At 38.9% G+C, this 20,119-nt stretch overlaps 1 protein-coding gene across 3 annotated transcripts in view; it reads left to right on the top strand.

Annotated features, from left to right (window-relative positions):
* LOC111156483 (kinetochore associated 1) overlaps window positions 1-20,119 on the top strand; it is a 76,236-nt gene that overhangs the window by 3,463 nt on the left and 52,654 nt on the right. For all 3 annotated transcript variants that reach the window (XM_022517409.1, XM_022517411.1, XM_022517410.1), the window contains exons 2-19: window positions 2,664-2,784; window positions 5,194-5,309; window positions 5,656-5,734; window positions 6,550-6,627; window positions 7,496-7,530; window positions 7,935-8,045; window positions 9,052-9,145; window positions 9,508-9,560; window positions 9,781-9,896; window positions 10,230-10,284; window positions 11,229-11,327; window positions 12,567-12,610; window positions 12,717-12,782; window positions 12,881-12,956; window positions 16,283-16,408; window positions 16,499-16,588; window positions 16,965-17,018; window positions 17,605-17,666. In XM_022517409.1, coding sequence (XP_022373117.1) covers window positions 2,664-2,784; window positions 5,194-5,309; window positions 5,656-5,734; window positions 6,550-6,627; window positions 7,496-7,530; window positions 7,935-8,045; window positions 9,052-9,145; window positions 9,508-9,560; window positions 9,781-9,896; window positions 10,230-10,284; window positions 11,229-11,327; window positions 12,567-12,610; window positions 12,717-12,782; window positions 12,881-12,956; window positions 16,283-16,408; window positions 16,499-16,588; window positions 16,965-17,018; window positions 17,605-17,666 — 1,475 coding nt within the window. The remainder of the gene's footprint in view (window positions 1-2,663; window positions 2,785-5,193; window positions 5,310-5,655; window positions 5,735-6,549; window positions 6,628-7,495; window positions 7,531-7,934; window positions 8,046-9,051; window positions 9,146-9,507; window positions 9,561-9,780; window positions 9,897-10,229; window positions 10,285-11,228; window positions 11,328-12,566; window positions 12,611-12,716; window positions 12,783-12,880; window positions 12,957-16,282; window positions 16,409-16,498; window positions 16,589-16,964; window positions 17,019-17,604; window positions 17,667-20,119) is intronic.

Raw genomic sequence — 20,119 nt, 5'->3', positions numbered from 1 at the left:
ACTAACCTTATTGTGGTAATCATTTCACAATATATATGTATATTAAATTACCACATTTTATACCTTAAACTTACACAATGTTATTTGCAAATTATATCTCAATAAAGCTGGAAAAAAATCAATGTATTCCTTTATATCAAGAGATTAAAGAAAATCACATAATCCTATCAATAGATGCAAAAAAAGCATTTGAAAAAAATCTAACAATCATGATAAAAACTCTCAGTAAACTAGGAATAGAAGGAAGCTTACTCCATTTGATAAAGAAAGACCTATAGCTAACATTGTACGTACTGGGAAGAAACTAGAAACTTTCCCAATAAAATCAGAACAAGGCAAAGATACTTTTCAACATCATACTGGAAGTCCCAGCTAATTCAATAAGACAAGAAAAGGAAATAAGATGCATACAGAGTGAGAAGAAAGAAAAAAAAACTTTGCACGTGACTTAATTGTCTATGCAGAAAATCTGAAATAGTTGACAAAAAACACCTGAAACTAAAATACTTAGAGCAATGTTGCAGGATATAACGTTAATATGCAAAAGCCAGCTGCTTTCCTGTATGCCAGCAATGAACAAATGGAATTTGAAATTAAAAACATAATCCAAACTAATCTTTGTGACCTTGGATCAGGCAAAGCCTTTTTTTTTTTTTTTGAAAGATTTTATTTATTTGACAGAGAGAGATCACAAGTAGGCAGAGAGGCAGGCAGAGAGAGAAGGGAAAGCAGGCTCCCTGCGGAGCAGAGAGCCCAACGCGGGGCTCGATCCCAGGACCCCAGGATCATGACCTGAGCTGAAGGAAGAGGCTTTAACCCACTGAGCCACCCAGGCGCCCCCTTTTTTTTTTTTTTTTTAAGATTTTATTTATTTATTTGACAGACAAGTAGGCAGAGAGAGGGGGGGAAGCAGGCTCCCTGCTAAGCAGAGAGCCCGATGCGGGGCTCGATCCCAGGATCGCGGGATAGTGACCTGAGCCAAAGGCAGAGGCTTAATCCACTGAGCCACCTAGTCATCCCCAGGCAAAGCCTTCTTACATGTGATGCCAAAAGCACAAGTGACAAGAGAAAAAAAAGTAGATAAATTGGACTTCATCAGAATTAAAAGCTGTGTTTCCAAGGGCACAGTCCAAAAAGTAAAAAGACAACTCACAGGATGGAAGGACGTATTTATAGTTATCTGACAAGGAACATGTATCCAAACACTACAAAGAACTTCCAACTTAATTATAAAAAGACAAATAACTTGATTAAAAAAGGGCCAAAGACCCTAACACACACCTCCCCAAAGAAGATACACAGAAGACAAATAAGCATAAGAAAAGATGCTTCGCATCTTTTTTTTTTTTATATAAGATTTTATTTATTTATTTGACAGAGATCACAAGTAGGCAGAGAGGCAGGCAGGGAGAAAAGAGGAAGCAGGCTCCCTGCTGAGCAGAGAGCCCGATGTGGGGCTCTATCCTAGGACCCTGAGATTACAACCTGAGCGGAAGGCAGAGGCTTAACCCACTGAGCCACCCAGGCGCCCCAGATGCTTCACATTCTGTCATCAAGGAAGTTCAATTTAAAACATCAGAATGTGGTGGCATTTCCAAAAATTTCCCCTGGAGAAGGTGACTATTGAAACAAGCACAAAATGAAGTGATTGGATTAAAACTTAGTGGGGGAAGAATAAATATAGTTAACATTTATTGAGCATATATTATATGCAGGGCTATCTTCTAAGCCTTTACATGAATTCATAATTATTATTCCTGTTTTTCAGGAGAGTCTGTTGAGGTACTTGCCCAGCATTACTCAGCATTGTCAACACTGGACACTAAAGTGTCCAACTGCTTCAGGATACATTTCTGGGGCTCCTGCGTGGCTCAGTCAGTTAAGTGGCTGCCTTTAGCTCAGGTCATGATCCCAGGGTCCTGGGATTGAGCCCCTTGTCAGGCTCCTTGCTCAGCGGGAGACTGCTTCTCCCTCTCCCTCTGTCCGCTGCTCCCCCTGCTTGTCCTCTCTCTCTCTCTGTCAAATGAATAAAAAAAAAAAAAAAAAAAGACACATTTGCATGCAAAGCTGTAATTACTGGAAACTGAAAATTAGAGACTCATGATTGGCTTGCATAATATTTTTTAAAATGTTGACTCAGCTGCCAATATTTAAAACTCAGAACATTTCACATAAAGATCCAGTTTTTTAGGTAAATTGGTTGTGACCATGCCGGGGTTACATTTCCACCCACCTTTAATCTGTTTCTGTTCTCTTTACCGTAGAGGGGGTGTGAGCCCTCCAGTTCACAGCACACCCTCCCCCCCCAACCCCGGGCCCCAGTCATATCTCAGACACTGAGACTTTGTGCCAGTCTTGGCTCATTCATTCAATTTGATGCCTGCCTGCTCCTACAGGCGTAAGATCCACCCCCAGGAAACAAAGACTTGCCCATGAGAATCGCTTGCCCTTTCCTAGCAATCTTGGAATGTTTCCCTGTTTGGGACTCTGAATGGATTCACGATATACCATAGAAAGAAAAACTTGACTAATTAGAGATAAATAGACTAAAGAAAAAAGTTAACTTTTAATGCGGGTACTTGGGACTATGATGATATTCTTGGTAAGTATTGTTAAAGGTGCATAAGAACGTTTTATTTTAGTCCTGCTTTTCCCTCCCACAGGCCTCGTTAAATCCAAAGATACAAGCGTACAGCTTAAGTAGCGGGTTTATTATTGTGGTGGACCAGTCGGTATTCCTGCTTGACCATGTTTGCAGACTGTTGCAGCTGCATCTGGAATTTGGTAAGTCTAATGCAATACAGCAAATAAATTGGAAACCAGGTATAGCTTGCTACCGATTTATACCGCGTTGCCTTTTCTTTACTCTGTTATTTCTAAGACTTGAAATTGAACTAATTTCAAAAAATTAATCTAAAGTGCCTTTAAGATTTTTTTTAAAGATTTTATTTATTTATTTGACAGAGAGATAGAGAGTACAAGCAGGCAGAGCAGCAGGCAGAGGGAGAGGGAGAAGCAGACTCCCCACCAAGCAGGGAGCCTGACGTGGGGCTCCGACGTGGGTCTTGATCCCAGGACCGTGGGATCACAACCCGAGCCAAATGCAGCTGCCCAACCGACTGAGCCACCCAGGCGCCCCTAAAGTGCCTTTTTTGTGCTGAGTACTAGATGCAAGGGATCCTGAGATGATCCCTTCTCTCAATAAATCTAAGGAGTACATGTATATTTTTTTTTTTTTAAAGATTTTATTTATTTATTTGACAGAGAGAAATCACAAGTAGGCAGAGAGGCAGGCAGAGAGAGAGGAGGAAGCAGGCTCCCTGCTGAGCAGAAAGCCCGATGTGGGGCTTGAACCCAGGACCTGGGATCATGACCTGAGCCGAAGGTAGCGGCTTAACCCACTGAGCCACCCAGGCGCCCCCCATATGTTAATACATATAAAGCAACAATGAACTTTACTTGCATGATTATTTATTTATTTATTTATTTTTAAGATTTTATTTATTTATTTGACAGAGATCACAAGTAGGCAGAGAAGCGGGCAGAGAGAGAGGAAGGGAAGCAGGCTCCCCGCTGAGCAGAGAGCCCGATGCAGGGCTCGATCCCAGGACTCTGGGATTACGACCTGAGCCGAAGGCAGAGGTTTTAACCCACTGAGCCACCCAGGCGCCCCTTGCATGATTTTTTAAATTAGAATACCATGGAAACTGGGGTGCCTGTGTGGCTCAGTGGGTTAAGCCTCTGCCTTCGTCTCTGGTCATGATCTCGGGGTTCTGGGATCAAGGCCCGGATCAGGCTCTCTGCTCAGCAGGCTCCCTGCTGCTCCCTCTCTCTCTGCCTGCTTCTCTGCCTCCTTGTGATCTCTCTGTCAAATAAATAAATAAAATCTTAAAAAAAAGAAAAAAGAACTTAGCAGAAAAGGAGTCAGGAGGTATGCATGGGAGAAGGCAATCTTGATTGCAGTATGGAGGCAAGGAACTCCTATTTTGTAGAATCTCGTATCTACCCTGAATGGTCTACAAGAGTCACAATTTCACCATGAAATAGTGGGCTTTGTTAATGTGTAATGCATTTGTGCAAAGTCTTTGTTTATATCTTATGCAAGACGGCTATCCTGAGTGCTCCAGTGAGCCCTATACCATGTGTGGTTCTTCCACGCTACTTCCCCTGCTCTACGTTTTCTTTTTTCCAGAGAATTTACCACCTTCTTACATGAAATATAATTTATTATGCCCTAATTGTTTATCATCTATTTCTGCCTTGGAATTTGAGCTCCATGAAGGTGGGACTCTTTTGTTACTGTTCTCAGATATATGCAAAAGGCCTGGAACACTACTTAGCTTGTAGTAAGTGCTCAGTAAATATTTGTTGACTAAATAAAAGTATCATTCTTTTTTATTTTATTTTACATATATATATATATATATATATATATTTTTTTTTTTTTTTTTTTTTTTTTTAAGATTTTATTTATTTGACAGAGAGAGATCACAAGTAGGCAGAGAGGCAGGCAGAGAGAGAGGGCAGAGAGAGCAGAGAGCTGAGCAGAGAGCCCGATGCCGGGCTCGATCCCAGGACTCTGAGATCATGACCTGAGCCGAAGACAGAGGCTTTAACCCACTGAGCCACCCAGGCGCCCCTTTATTTTATTTTTTTAAAAAGATTTTATTTATCTATTTGACAGAGAGAGACAGAGATCACAAGTAGCAGAGAGGCAGAGAGAGGGGCAGGGGGGATGCAGGCTCCCTGCTGAGCAGAGAGCCCGATGTGGGGCTCGATCCCAGGACCCTGGGAACATGACCAGAGCCGAAGGCAGACGCTTAACCGACTGAGCTATCCAGGCGCCCCTCATTCTTTTTTATTTTAATCACCACTTTTTGGACATACTTAAAAGAAGCTTGGATAGTTGACTTTTTTTTTTTTTCCAGATTTTATTTTATTTATTTGAGAGAGGGAGAGAGATACAAGCAGGCAAAGAGAGGGGGGAAACAGGCTCCCTGCTGAGTAGAGAGCCCAATGCGGGGCTCGATTCCAGGTCCCTGAGATCATGACCTGAGCCGAAGGAAGAGGCTTAACCCACTGAGCCACCCAGGAGCCCTGAATAGTTGACTTTTAATGATAAAACTTGCACTTTTTTATATTGAAAATAAGTATTTTCAATGGAAGCTAGTAACTTTGATTTGAAATTTTCAGATACTGAAGTGGATGTAGTTGGCCTCTGTCAAGAAGGAAAGTTTCTTTTGGTTGGGGAGAGAAGTGGCAACTTACATCTTATTCATGTAACATCAAAGCAAACATTACTCACTAATGTAAGACCCTGTTATGTTTTTCATTTTTGTCACTTAAATTTAAAATTACCTCTTAGACAACTAAAACGGTCACAAACCATTACTTAATATGTTTTTAATTAAAAGAATAATATCCTTACATTAAATTTAAGAATCATACCTTAGAAATATATGAAGTAAATGAAATATTGAAAAATTAAGCTTTGAATATATTCCTAGTATGCTTGTCCAAAATAGTTTACTGTTTTAAAACTAAATTGTTTGGATTATAGGCAGAATTATTGATAATACTAGGCTTTAAAGAATATAATTCTTGATTGGATTGTCCTGGGTTTAATCTTATCATTTGAAATGAATTTGCAATTAGGCTTTTGTTCGGAAAGCTAATGATGAAAATCAGTGTACTTACCGGAATCTTGTTATTGAGAAAGATGGTTCAAGTGAAGGTAAGTTTTTAAAATTTTTTTCAATATCCTCTAATACCCAATAAAAAAATCAGATTAACTACAAATCTAATAATTTATTAACTACAGTTCATTTTTATACCTCCTCTTCAATGTTAAATTTTCTAGGGATTTGAATAACATTATGATAAGAAATAAGTTTTTATACTTTAGCTCTTTTCAGGGATTTAGGTGTACTTTCCTTGAATATAATATTCTAAATTCAATTTTATAGTTTTGAGAGTTCAAAGATTACCAAGGAGACGTTATATTCTTTTAAAATGTTTTTGTAGGTTTCAGCATATTTATCATATTTTTATTTCAACAAATGTTAACTGGACCTTAATTTATTTCATTATATCTGTGATTTTTTTTTTTCCTGGCAAGTGAAGTTTGATTTATAAAAGTTTCAAAGAAGTTAGCATTATTTTTGCAAATAACTTTTTCTAAGTAAGCTTTATCTGTATCATTCCCATATTATTTGATGATTAGAATTTAATAATGAGTAAATTGACACATTTTTAACATAGGTCTAAACACTTAAATTTTATTTATTTATTTATTTGAGAGAGGGTACTTACAGGAGCGGGGGCGGGTGGACGCAGAGAGGGAGAGAGAGTCTCAAGCAGACTCCACACTGAGCAGGGAGCCCAATGCAGGGCTTGATCTCTTGACTCTGGGATCATGACCTGAACTGAAACCAAAAGTTGGGTATTTAACTGGTCGCTTAACTGACTGTACCCCCTAGGTGCCCCCAGACACTTCAATTTTATATTCATGCACCTGTTAGAGAAACTGGCTTGATTTTATTTCAATAGGTACCTATTATATGCTACTGCTTACAAACAGTGGATTTTTTTGCATCACAAACCTTCAACTTGCAAAAATTCAGCAAGGTAAGTAATGGATTTTTTTATTATTTATTATTGATTTGTCGCAATATTTCTTACTAGTTTTTTGGGTAAAATTTTAAATATTCTCTGTTAGAATATTATTTTAGTTTAATTAGATTCTACAAAACCAGATATACTTTTAAGTATTCATATATTACTTATTCTTCACTATTAGGGCTGCAACAGAATCTGAAGAAATGTACATTGTTTACAGCCTTCAAGGGGTTATAGCTTAGTCGGGGAGACAGGACACACACTAGCATAGTGATACATGCTTTTTGACAGAATGAACGAACCTGGAAGCTGAAATGACTGCATAAACACATTAACAATTCAGGCAGTAATCCACAGTATGTGCTAAGTGGGATGGACCACACATGCCTCTGAGCTGGGAAAGTTTGGAGAATCGGTTCGGGCATGGGTTCAACAAATATTTTTTCGTAGTCTTTGTGCCAAAATTGTACAAAGTCCTGGGGATGCCACAAGACCTAGTTCTTCATAGTTTAATGAAGGAAACAGACAAATAAAAGCGCTCTTCCAAAATGGTGTGCAAAGTGATGAAGACTTTACAGGTAGGACTTCAGAGCTTGGATAGGAGAGCTGGAGCAGAGAGAAGACCCCTGTAGGAGGGAGAAACATGGTAAGGGAAAGTATGCAGAGGCACGCCAGGGACTAAGAGGCAGCCTGGTGGGTACCCTGACTATGACATGTTGCACAGTTGATATCTGTGATCAAGGGCAAAACTGAAAAGTCATCAGTGCTTCTCACTAGAAGAATAGTGTATTTAATCTCACCTTGACACACGAGGGTGACTTGCATATATTTTATAGGTTAATACTATAACTTTAGTCTCTTTTCTCCTTTCATACAGCCATTGAGAATGTAGACTTCAATATGGCAAAAAAGGTAAGAAAAGAAAACCACATTGTCCTCTTGAAACTTACATTTAATGTTAATTCAGTAGAGTGTTTCTGGATATTATCTAAGGTTAATATTTTGGGTATTAGGGTGATATAACATTTTAATAACATTGCCGTTTTAAAAAAAACAACATTACCCTTGAAAAATGCATTTATAGGGGCTGACTCTTTCATTGGAGCATGTGACTCGACCTCAGGGTTGTGAGTTTGAGCCCCATGTTGGGTGTAGAGATTATTTAAAAATAAAATCATTAAAAGAAAAAAAGATGTAGTTAAAAATAAAAATAAAAATGCATTTATAACAGATTGGTTTAAACTCATTTTTATCAATCTTTCTAAGGAATTTGGACTGTGGAACATATGACGTTCTTATTTTTTTAAATTTTGCAGTTACAAGGACAAATCAAGTCTGGTTTCATTTCTACGGAAAATTATCATACTCTTGGTTGTCTCAACCTTGTGGCTGGAGATTTAGCAAGTGCAATTACTGTGATAATTGGGGTAATTCTTTCTATAAAATTTAATTTTTTTGCTTCAGAAGTGTTTCTTCATTAGCATATTGTTTGGGTTCAATTACAATTTAATTCATAATGTGTAACAGAAAGAGAAATTATAAAATTAAGGTTGTAAAATTAACTCAATAAGAACACCTAAGTTTCTATATTGGAAAATATAGTGCATCTTTATTTTCACTAATTTCTATCTGAAATTTAGCATTCCTTTCAATTATGAATCTAGGCCAAAACAAAAAAGTCTAATTATATTCAAGGAGTGTATTCTAATTATATTCAAGAAATAAGAAACAATTCAATAGAATTATGGCATTTGTAACACTTTTACCTGCCAGGTTTGTATTTTATATTAAGAAGCAGTCACATTGGGGTGCCTGGATGGCTCAGTGGGTTAAGCCTCTGCCTTCGGCTCAGGTCATGATCTCAGGGTCCTGGGATTGAGCTCCGCATTGGGCTCTCTGCTCAGTGGGGAACCTGCTCGCTCTCTCGCTCTCTCTTTCTCTGCCTGCCTCTCTGCCTACTTGTGATCTGTCAAATAAATAAATAAAATCTTAAAAAAAAAAAAGAAGAAGCAGTCACATTTCTCTATCCAGTTTAGTATTTCATTAGGGGTTCAAATGATTTAAAATTAATATTTTTGAATTTTTTATCAAAAGTCTGTGGTTACTTTAATGAAAATATTTAACCAAAAACTATATCTCATCCAGCTGGAGAAGGTCTTAGAGTTTACCGCATGTCTTTGGAGCGATTTGCGTGAATGTGCCCGCTCCTTATTAAAAATTCATGTGATAACAAACAGCCAAGTTGGCTGTTCTTTCTATTCTATTCTGTTGAAAACAGACTAAGAGAGGAACTGGAAGATAAAAGCTAGTTGGGTTTGAATACATAAGTATATTTTGAAATTAGTAACGTGTACAACTTGGGTGTTTCTATTTCGAGGAGACTTCAGATCTAAGAACCAAATTTGCAGTTGATGTGGTGTTTCATCTCTATAGGGAACTGGTAATTGTGCATTCTCAAGATGGGAACCAGACTCTTCAAAAGAAGGAATGACAGTTAAGAATGTTACTGATTCAGAGATTATCAGAGGTAAAATAAGTTATTGAATCTAGTTGGGATCACTCTGAATGAGTTTTACTTTTCATGTCAGTATTCTAAGTCTGGCGAATGGGCCATTTTACTTTACTGCTCTGAAACAAGCCAGATTAGTGTGATAATTGTCCACACACATGATTGTTCTTGACCTGTTGCAGTGTTTACTCTTCATTTTGGGAGGTTTTCCATTTTAGTGGTCATCTAAAAATATACAGAGGCAGGAATATGAGAATGGGAGCTTCTCCGTTAAGGCTAGTAGTTCTGCCTTTCCGTAAATAATGGTAGTTTATTATTTAAACATGGCTATCTATAACACAAAAATGTAATCTTTACACACCTTGCTTTCTCTTTTGTAGGTGCAAAGAAGTTCCAGTTGATAGACAATCTACTTTTTGTTCTTGATACTGATGTATGTTTCTGATATTTCTCCTTCAATTTTTTTCATTTGGTATTATGTTGAGTAAAACAAATTTGTCAAACTTACCAAAGACAAGGACTTGAGCTGGGGTGGATTACTCTCTGGTGTGCTGTGCTTTATTTCAGTACACGTATCAAAAGAGAGATCCTTGCAATGGAAGACCTTGAAATGTCATTAAGACGATATGTCCTTGAAATGTTCCTTTTTGCAGAATGTGCTGAGCGTCTGGGACATTTACACGCTGACTCCCGTATGGAACTGGCCCTCTCTTCACATCGAAGACTTTCTTCTTACCACAGAAGCAGATTCTCCCTCATCAGTCACGTGGTACATTATGACACTAGTAGTGATTTCCCTTCTGTTATAACCAGGTTTCTTAATCATTCATTATGTATTACATTCTACCTAACCCTCTGGACAGACTGACAGGGTAAGGACTATTCCATTGTTAGCCCACTGCATTGAGAACATACGGGCATTACGAACCTGCAAGTGGTTGTGTTAGAAAGGGTGTCAGTCTGGACCATGAGCATGAAGAAACCAGGTTCATTGTCCTCTTAGGAATCAGTTTTAACCTTTTCGAATATTCCTTTGACTTAGCCTTTATCTAGCAATTGGCAGAGCTTATTTGGTTCACTTAAACCTTCTTTTCTCTTTCAGGCAAGGGATTACAAATCTCAAATTAGTAGCTCTGACAACTACTACTGATAAGAAGGTATTAGAAAATTCTATGTCACATTTGTCCCCATTATGTGTTAGAAATAGCATTAACTAATATGGAAGTGGTTAAGTAGGGCTCATAGCATTTTAACTCTTTGTTGACACACACTTGACAAATCAGAAATAATCCTGCAGAGTTCTTTTTTTTTTTTTTTTTTTTAAGATTTTATTTATTTGACAAAGAGAGAGAGAGAACACAGGGAGGGGGAGGCAGGCTCCCTGCTGAGCAGAGAGCCTGATGCGGGGCTCCATTCCAGGACCCTGAGATCATGACGTGAGCTGAAGGCAGAGGCTTAACTCACTTAGCCACCCAGGTGCCCCAGAGTTCTTTTTTTCTTATTTAAAAAAAAAAAGAAAGAAAGAAATGGAGGGTTACCTGGGTGGCTCAGTCAGTTAAGCATCCAACTCTTGATTTCAGCTCTAGTCATGATCTCAGGGTTGTGAGCTTGAGCCCTGCACTCAGCGTAGAATCTGCTTGTCCCTGTCCCTCTGCTCCTCCCCGACTCACATGCACACGCTCTCTCTCTCTCCCCCACCCCCAAATAAATAAATAAATAAATAAATAAATAAAATCTTCTTTTAAAAAATGGCTCTAAGTCTCCACTTCCCATTTAAGTGGAGCATTGCAGAATTAAAAATATCCACAAGAAAATGTTCATTAGAGTGACTCATAATTAGGAATTACATTCACCTTAAATACAAATTGTAGAATGAACTTCAGGCATATTGTTTTTCATCCAGCAGACTCGGAAGTTGGAATAGAACATAATTTTATATGTAACATTTAAATAATTCACTAATGGACTTAGTTATAAAATTGTTTTTTGCATTTAGCCTTGTTACCAAATATTTTAATCTAGGCCCATGATTATGAAGTACTATCTTGTTCTTATAAATTTATATGACCTACTAAACTAATTGCTCTTCTGTTTTTCCTAGATGAAGAATCTCATGGTTTATTCATTACCTACGATGGAAATACTGTATTCTTTGGAAGTATCTAGCGTTTCCTCTCTGGTCCAATCCGGAATTAGCACAGTATGTTGATGTGTATTTTGTACTTTATAATAAAAAACCATTAAGTAAGCTAGGGGGCACCTGTCTGACTCAGAAGAACATGCGATTCCCGATCTCAGGGTCCTGAGTTTGAGTCGCACGCTGGCTGTAAAGATTACTTAAATAAATTTTTTTTTTCTTTAAAGTTAAGTAAACTAAGCGTGAGTGGAAACTGGTATAATACCTGGATAGATCTCAGGTTGACAAGTATATTTCATGTTACCAGGTGTTTTCAAATACATTTGCCAAATACTAGTCTTCATATAAGGAAAAGAAAGGCATATTATTCAAATAAAACCTGAATCATCTACTTACTCAGTTTTCTTGTGTTTCTGCAGGAAATATGATAAGTAATTTGGGGGGAGGGTCATTGCTTTTATGTACTTACCTTTTAATTATGACTTTGTTAAAAAACGTATTACGTTTGTTTCGTAGACACACACACACACACACACACACACACACACACACACACAAACAGTGTTTTTCCAAACCATTTGTATTTACTTGCAGACATCATGGCCTGTTGCCCCTAAAGGCTTCAGCAGGTCTCTCCTAAGAATAAGGGCATTCATCTATAGCACCATTATCACTCAGAAAATTTAACATTAATACAATGCTATTATGTAACATACCATCCAGATCCAGATTTTACCAATGGTGCCAATTACTTTAAAACTCTTTTTTTCCCCTTGATCCAGCATCCAATCAAGCGTCATGCTTGGAATTTTGTTGTCACGGTCACAGGGTAGTCTGCTTTAATAGTTCCCTAGTCTTTTTGTTTTTGTAAGACCTTGACATTTTCTGAATCCTATCCTGTTGTGTTATAGAACGTCTCTCTGTTTGGATCTGTCATAATTAGATGCGTGCTGAACTTTCTTGGCAAGGATACCACATAGGTAATACAGTATTGAACTGTGTCACATTAAGGGGCTCATGGCCATTTGTCCTATTACTAGTGATGACAAGTATGATTACTTGGTTAGGGCAGTTCTGCAGATTTCTCCACTGTAAGGTACTTTTTCCTGTTTGTAATTGCTGAGTAAATTCTGTGGTATTATCCTGAGACTCCAGGAATATCCTTTTTCCCAGTGGTTTTTGGACAGTGAATTTCGAATCCGTTGATGGATAATTCTCACCCAAACCAGTTGTTACTTTAGTAACTAGAAAATGAATTATTTCTGTATTTCAATTTTAAACATTTTTTTTTAATTGTTGTAGGATACCATATACCTTCTGGAAGGAATTTGCAAAAACGATTCAACGTAGGTCATGTTTTGTTTTATCAAATAAGTTGTTAAATAGCAGCTAACTTACAATTTGCTTATTAATGTTAATGATAAATACACTTACAGTGAAAACTTTTTTCAGCTTTTCTAAAGATTCAGTCTCGGTTGTGGTACTCAGATGTCTTACAGAAGCTTTACCAGAAAACAGGTAACTGCTCATTTTCTTTTAGACTTTACCACTTAATGATAAACTTAAATTCCCTGATTAATAAAAACTTAACTAAAATTTCTTTTTCAACTTGTCAGATTGAGTCGGTTACTTCACAAACACAGATTTGCCGAAGCCGAGAGCTTTGCAATTCAGTTTGGACTAGATGTTGAGGTAAATCATTCATGAATTCATTTGTTCATCAAACTTTTTTTCATGCAACAGGGACTGGGGAGACAGACATGTAAAGCGTAATTGGAATTTAATGATCAAACCTATAATTAAGATATGACCAAAGTACACTAGGGATTCAAAGGAGAGATTGACGCTTACTGGGGCGGAAAGCCTTCACGGAGGAGGTAATTTTTATGTCAGATCTTGAAGATATTCCAGATGGTCCGGGAAGAGGAAGGGAATTCTAGGTGCAAGGACAGCATGAGTAAAGTGAGGGAGGCTTTTTAAAAAATATTTATTTATTCATTTAACAGAGAGAGAGAGAGAGACGGGGAGAGAGGGAACACAAGCAGGGGGAGAGGAAGAGGGAGAAGCAGACTTCCTGTGGAGTAGGGAACCCGATGCAGGGCTCGACCCCAGGACCCCGGGATCATGACCTGAGCTAAAGGCAGACACTTAATGACTGAGCTTCCCAGGCTCCCCAAGGGAGGCTTTTGAGGCTTCCAGGAATGCCCACTGATTATAGGTAGGAGCGGAGAATAGGTGATATGAGAAAAGGAGTAAAAGGAGCTAGTGATGGGACGCCTGGGTGGCTCAGTGGCTTAAGTGGTTGCCTTCAGCTCAGGTCATGATCCCAGGGTTCTGGGATCGAATCCCACATCGGGCTCCTTGCTCAGCAGGGAGCCTGCTTCTCCCTCTCCCTGTGCCTGCCTGCCTGCTGCTCCCCCTGCTTGTGCTCTATCTCTCACTATCTCTCTCTGTACGTCAAATAAATAAATAAGTCTTAAAAAACAAAACAAAACAAAAAACCATGAAAAAAAAAAAGGAGCTGATGATGAGCAGTAGGGGGTCAGAGCCTGGGGATCCTTGTGTGCACTGCAGAGGATTTAGACTGTATTCTGCAGGTGATGGGGAACTACTAGAAGGGTCTTGATTAGATTATCACTTTGTAAAGCTGGAAAATGGGGCAGACTTAGGAGTGTGAAGACCAGTTGGGAGACTGAACAGCTTTCTGCGTGAGACCTGAGCCCAGTGCATGCAGTGAGGTGAAGATGTACAAGAGGGACGGTCAGACATGAGAGGCGCAGAGGAGGTAGAATCACTGGGACTAAGTGATCAGACATAGGGAGGACACATGTAGGAAATGGCCTGGCAGGACTCTGGCTCAGCATACTCGTAAGGATGGGGATGGCACTCCCTAAAATGAGAAATATGTGTGGAAGAGCAGGTAGTGGTAGAAGATGAAGGGTCTGCTTTGTAAAAATTGCGTGGACGGGGTCTTATGAAATGAGACTATCTGGTAGGAGGTTGGAGAGTGATCTGAGCTGAATCCAGAGGGTGGAGGGTATCACCGGGGGATGGCTCAGACCGCTCTGGGTGAGTGTGTAGAGTAGAGAGATCGCATCTCAGGATGAGATCCAGGGGCACTGGCATGTAGGAAGTGAGGAAAAAGGGCTATATGCATATGTGGGAAGAAATGAAGGTGGAAAACTGCAAGAATGTATGATTATAGATTGAAGTCAAGGAAAGAGAAACTTTAGATTCTAGTGGAGAGTGATTAGTAGTTTCAAATACTATAGATAAGATCAAGTATTAAAAGTGGAAGATGTCGGGGCACCTGGGTGGCTCAGCGGGTTAAGCCTCTGCCTTCTGCTCTGGTCATGATCCCAGGGTACTGGGATCGAGTCCTGCATTGGGCTGCCTGCTCAGCAGGGAGTCTGTTTTTCCCTTTGCTCCCGCTGCCACCATGTACACTCGCTTTCCTTCTCTGTCTCTCTCAAAAATAAATAAACAAAATCTTTAAAAATAAATAAATAAAAGTGTAACATTTTAAAACATACAAAGCAATTTTGTGTGTTGTTTAGAAAGGTATATGAGTAAAGGGATAGAGATTAATGGGATATTAAGCACCAAAATCAGAGTAATGGTTTTAAGTAGGGTGATGAGTACATGAGTGTTATATTATCTTTTTGAACATCTGAAAGTTTTGTAATAACTAATTTTTTTTTAAAAGATTTTATTTATCAGAGAGAGAGAGGGAGAAAGAGTGAGCACAGGCAGACAGAATGGCAGGCAGAGGCAGAGGGAGAAGCAGGCTCCCTGCAGAGCAAGGAGCCCAGTGTGGGACTCGATCCCAGGACGCTGGGATCATGACCTGAGCCGAAGGCAGCTGCTTAACCAACTGAGCCATCCAGGCGTCCCTGTAATAACTAATTTTTTAAATATTTTATTTATTTATTTAACAGAGAGAGATCACAAGTAGGCAGAGCAGCAGGCAGAGGGGGTGGGGAAGCAGGCTCCCTGCTAACAGAGAGCCTGATGCAGGGCTCCATCCCAGGAGCCTGAGATCATGACCTGAGACCAAGGCAAAGGTTTAACCCACTGAGCCACCCAGGCACCCCTGTAATATCTAATTTAAAAAAAAAAAACGAATGGGGGCTCCTGGCTGGCTCAGTCAGTAGAGCTTGTGACTCTTGGTCATGAGTTTGAGCCCCACACTGAACATACAGATTACTTTAAAAATATAAATAAAATTAAAATTGGAAAGTGAATGGAGTGAAAAATGAGAATCCATGAAAGCAGTTTTCAGGGAGTGGGAAAATATGAGTAGAGAAACTATGCTTTCTTATCATTTTTAGCTTTCAGAATTAGAGTCCTTGTTGAAGTTGGCATCTTGGTTATAAGAAAGGAACCTAAAGTTTTGGGTATTTCTTTTTCCTTCTTTCTCTTTCTTCCTTTCTTTCTTAGAGAGTGTGTGTGAGCTGGGAGAGGGGCATGGGGAGAGGGAGAGAGAATCTTAAGCAGGCTCCATGGAGCCTGACAAGAGGCTTAATCTCATGACCCTGAGATCATGATCTGAGCCCAAACCAAGAGTTGGATGCTTAACCGACTGAGCCACTCAGGCGCCCCGTGTGGTCATATTTTAAAAAGCAGCTCCATCGCTTTGGAACTGCATAGTTTCAAGTACATTGCTTACCCTTCCTGGAGTCTTGGTTTTCTTGATGGTATAACGGGAATGTTAGTATTCACCCTTTATACGATGAGGTGTAAATGCTTGCTCAGGTTTTTATGAGAATTAAATGAGACAATTCACGTAAGGCTCTTAGTACCCTGCTTGACGTGTAGTTCAGGACTCAAATGGTCTCCGTAATTCTTGGCAATCTAGATTACCTTTGGGTTATCTGAGTGTTCCCTGCTTTACTGTTTAGTCTTGGACCACGAGGCTTCCCCTTTTCTTCATAACAGCCTGTTGCCTGCAGCCTAAGAAGTCGTGCACAGACAGTATTTTGCTTCAAGTTGCTTAATGAAGCATGTTTGCATTACAGCTTGTTTACAAGGTGAAATCCAATGATATATTAGAGAGATTAGCCTTGAGTTCCGCAGACACCAGCGAGCAGACCGAATGGCAAAAACTCATAGATGAAGCTAAGAACAATCTACATAAAATCCAGGTGTGTTTCCCCCATCGTGTATGACAGCATTCACATGGACAGACTGATAGACATTAGGTCACCTGACTGTGTCTGGCATTTTTCAAACAGGATGATGAATTTGTGGTGAATTACTGCTTGGAGGCTCAGTGGCTAACCTATGAAACAACACAGGAAATGCTAAATTATGCCAAAACCCGGGTAGGTTTTTATAACGTTTGTACCTGTTAGTTTGTCTCATGCAAAAGAAACCATCTCAGAAAAAATGAATCTTGTCTCCATCGCACACATGTCCTAAAGTGCGTTTTCTGCCGTAGGTTCCCGTCAGTGAGCTCTGAATACCGTTGCTAGTTATATTCCTTAAAATCAAGGTGTAATAGACGGGCAAAATATTGTGAGCTGTTTTCATAAGCTGCATTATTTTTTTAAGATATGTCATTTTTTAATCATTCATTGTTCATCTCAGAGTTCAATGTGACCTGATAATTTGTGTCCTTTCACAGAAAATCCATCTTCCTTCATGAAAAAAAACTAATATAGCATATATATTAACTTTGTTTCTCATTGTTCATCTTAGCTTTTGAAAAAAGAAAATAAAACTGTTCCTGTCTATTCTGATGGTTTAAAAGAGGTAATTACACTGTACTTAATTTGAGGGTAAATGTACCTTTATAGTATGTCTTTCAATTCAAGGTAGACCTGTATTTTTTCAAGAGCAACTTATTTTAATTCTTGTTTCCTTACTGAAAAATAGAAATAATAATAGCACTTGTAGGGTTATTTTGAAGTCAGATGAAATAATTTATATAAACCATTTTGCATTGTGTCTGGCATTGGTTAACCACACAAATAAATATTAACCGTGATGGTAACTATCATGGTTTAAACTCTTATTAAAGCAAAGTAAATTTTTGGTATAATCCAACTGCATTTTAACATAAGGGCATTTATATAAATCACTGGGAAAACTAGTTAATTTTGAAAGCACCTACAATTATTGTGTAAATGCCTTCTCTTTTGCAATTTTATTGCACTGAATGTGATTGGAAATGTTTCCATTATTCCAAGGTTTTTTGGGTTATATTTATGAGAATTGATCTCTAATATAAAGTGAAATGTGCCAGACTTCTGAAATAGAAGGCCTAATTTCTGGGGGGGGGGGTTTAATTTAATTTTCTTGCATATGACATTCAAATTATCATGTTATTTTTTTCTAGGTACTAAGGGCTCATGCAAAATTGACTACTTTTTATGGAGCATTTGGACCAGAAAAATTCAGGTGTGTACATTCTTCGTTTTTTATTTTTAGATTATGAATTAGACTAAATGTGTTTCTGGGAATCAGGTGATGGAAAATATTATTTTCCTGCTAGGTTGTAGATACTCTTCTCCACCATCCGTGGAACTAATAGATTTGAAAGGCAAGTTTAAATGCACTTATCTGGGGCGCCTGGGTGGCTCAGTGGGTTAAAGCCTCTGCCTTCGGCTCAGGTCATGATCCCAGGGTCCTGGGATCAAGCCCCGCATCGGGCTTTCTGTTCAGCAGGGAACTTGCTTCCTTCTCTCTCTCTGCCTGCTTCTCTGCCTACTTGTGATCTCTGTCAAATAAATAAATGAAATCTTTAAAAAAATAAAAAATAAATGCATGTATCTTTGCCTTAGCAATTTCACTTCTGGCAGTTGATTCTATTAGATATACTAACATGTGCACCAAGAATGTCACTATTTACACATATGAGAGGTAGTTATCTTAAAGGTAATAGAAATTATTTGCAAATTAACAATGAAGGGGGAAGCTTTATATTTTTCCCTTGGGGCTAGTCAATCCCCCTTTCCCTGTTGTATTTGTCTATCTCTGGACTTTATATTCAGTGGATCTTATATTTTTCATTCACCAGTATCATATAGTTTTTTGGGTTTTTTTAAGATTTTATTTATTTATTTGAGAGATAGAAAGAGAGAGCCTGAGTCGGAAGAAAGGGCAGGGAGAGGGAGAGGGAGAAGGAGACTCCCCACTGAGCAAGGAGGCTGATGTGGGCTTGTTCCCAGGACTCTGAGATCATGACCTGAGCCAAAGGCAGAGGCTTTAACCCACGGAGCCACCCAGGCACTCCAATTAATGTGATTTTAGAATGTCGTATTATCTGATAAACTAGCCCTGATATACTTTCCATACTTTTCAGAATCTGGGGGGCAATTTTCTCATGTTTGTTTTTCTGTATGACATTTAGAATGAGAATCACCTTACCCAGTTTATTTATTTATAATTTTTTTAAATTTAAATTCAATTAATTAACATTTAATGTATTGTTAGTTTCAGAGGTAGAGGTTAGTAATTCATCAGTCTTACAAGACTCATTACATCGCATGCCCTCCTTAATGTCCATCACCCATTCCCCCATCCGCCTCCCCTCCAGCAACCCTCACTTTGTTTCCTATGATTAAGAGTCTCTTATAGTTTGTTCCTCTCTCTGATTTTGTCTTTGTTTTTTCCTCCCTTCCCCTATAATCCTCTGTTTTGTTCTTAAATTCCACATATGAGTGAGATCATATGATAATTGCTTTTCATCACGTAATGCCCTCTGGTTCTATCCATGTCATTGCAAATGCCAACATTTCATTTCTTTTGATGGCTGAGTAGTATTCCATTGTATAGATATACCACATCATCTTTTTTCTAATCTGACAAAGGATTTGTTTTTAGAACATAGAAAAACCATTTATAACCTAATAATAAAAAGGCAAGAAGCCTAGTAAAAACAAAACATGGGCAAAACACTTGAACACACACTTGACAAAAGAAGATGTATGAATGGCCGAAAACGTGAAAAGTCAAACATAGGATTACCCTGCAGTCTAGCAATTCTCCTACATCTTTACCCAAGAGAAATAAAAAATAATCTAAAAATGCATTTTTAAAAAGATTTTATTTATTTATCTGAGAGAGAGAGAGAGAGAATGAGCAGTGGGGAGAGGCAGAGGGAAGGGAAGAAGCAGACTCCCTGCTGAGCAGGGAGCCCTACATGGGACTCGATCCCAGGACCCTGAGATCATCACCTGAGCCAAAGGCAGACACTTAACTGATTGAATCACTCAGGTGTGCTTAAAAATGCATTTTCGTTCATAGTAGCCAAACACGGGTAATAACCCAGACATCCACCAACAGAAGAATAGGTGTATAACTGTGGTGTGTTCATACAACAGAATACTGCTTAGCAATAGAAAGAACAAACTGCTGGTGCACACACAGCCCCATGGACAAACCTTAAAAACATTATGCTTGTGAGGGTCCTGCGGTTGGCAGAATAACAAGCCCTCAAAGATGTCCAGGTCCAAATCCCCGTTAATCACATGGCAAAATGTGATGAAGGTTGAGGACCTTGAGATGGGGAGTTAACTTCGGATCACTGGAGTCCTTCCAAGCAGAGGAGCCTTCCTGGCTGTGGTCAGAAGGAGATGTGACAAAGGATGGATGGTCTGAGATATGACGTTGCTGACTTTGAAGGTGGAAGAAGGCACAACGAGCCAGGGACTATGGGAGGTCTCTAGAGGCTGGAAAAGGCAAGGAAAGAGACTCTTCTCTAGAGACTCCGCAAAGGAACATCTCTGCCAACACCTTGACTTTGACCCACTGAGAACACTTATTGGGCTTCTAACACGCAAACCTAAAAGATAATAAATTTCTGTGGTCTTAAGCAGTTAAGTTTTTGGTAATCTGTTACAGCAGCAACT

This window comes from Enhydra lutris, unplaced genomic scaffold (genome assembly GCF_002288905.1).
Source record: "Enhydra lutris kenyoni isolate GAN:26980312 unplaced genomic scaffold, ASM228890v2 scaffoldscaffold46, whole genome shotgun sequence".
NCBI classification, from domain to species: Eukaryota; Metazoa; Chordata; class Mammalia; order Carnivora; family Mustelidae; genus Enhydra; species Enhydra lutris.
This window is presented reverse-complemented; position numbering and strand designations above follow the sequence as displayed.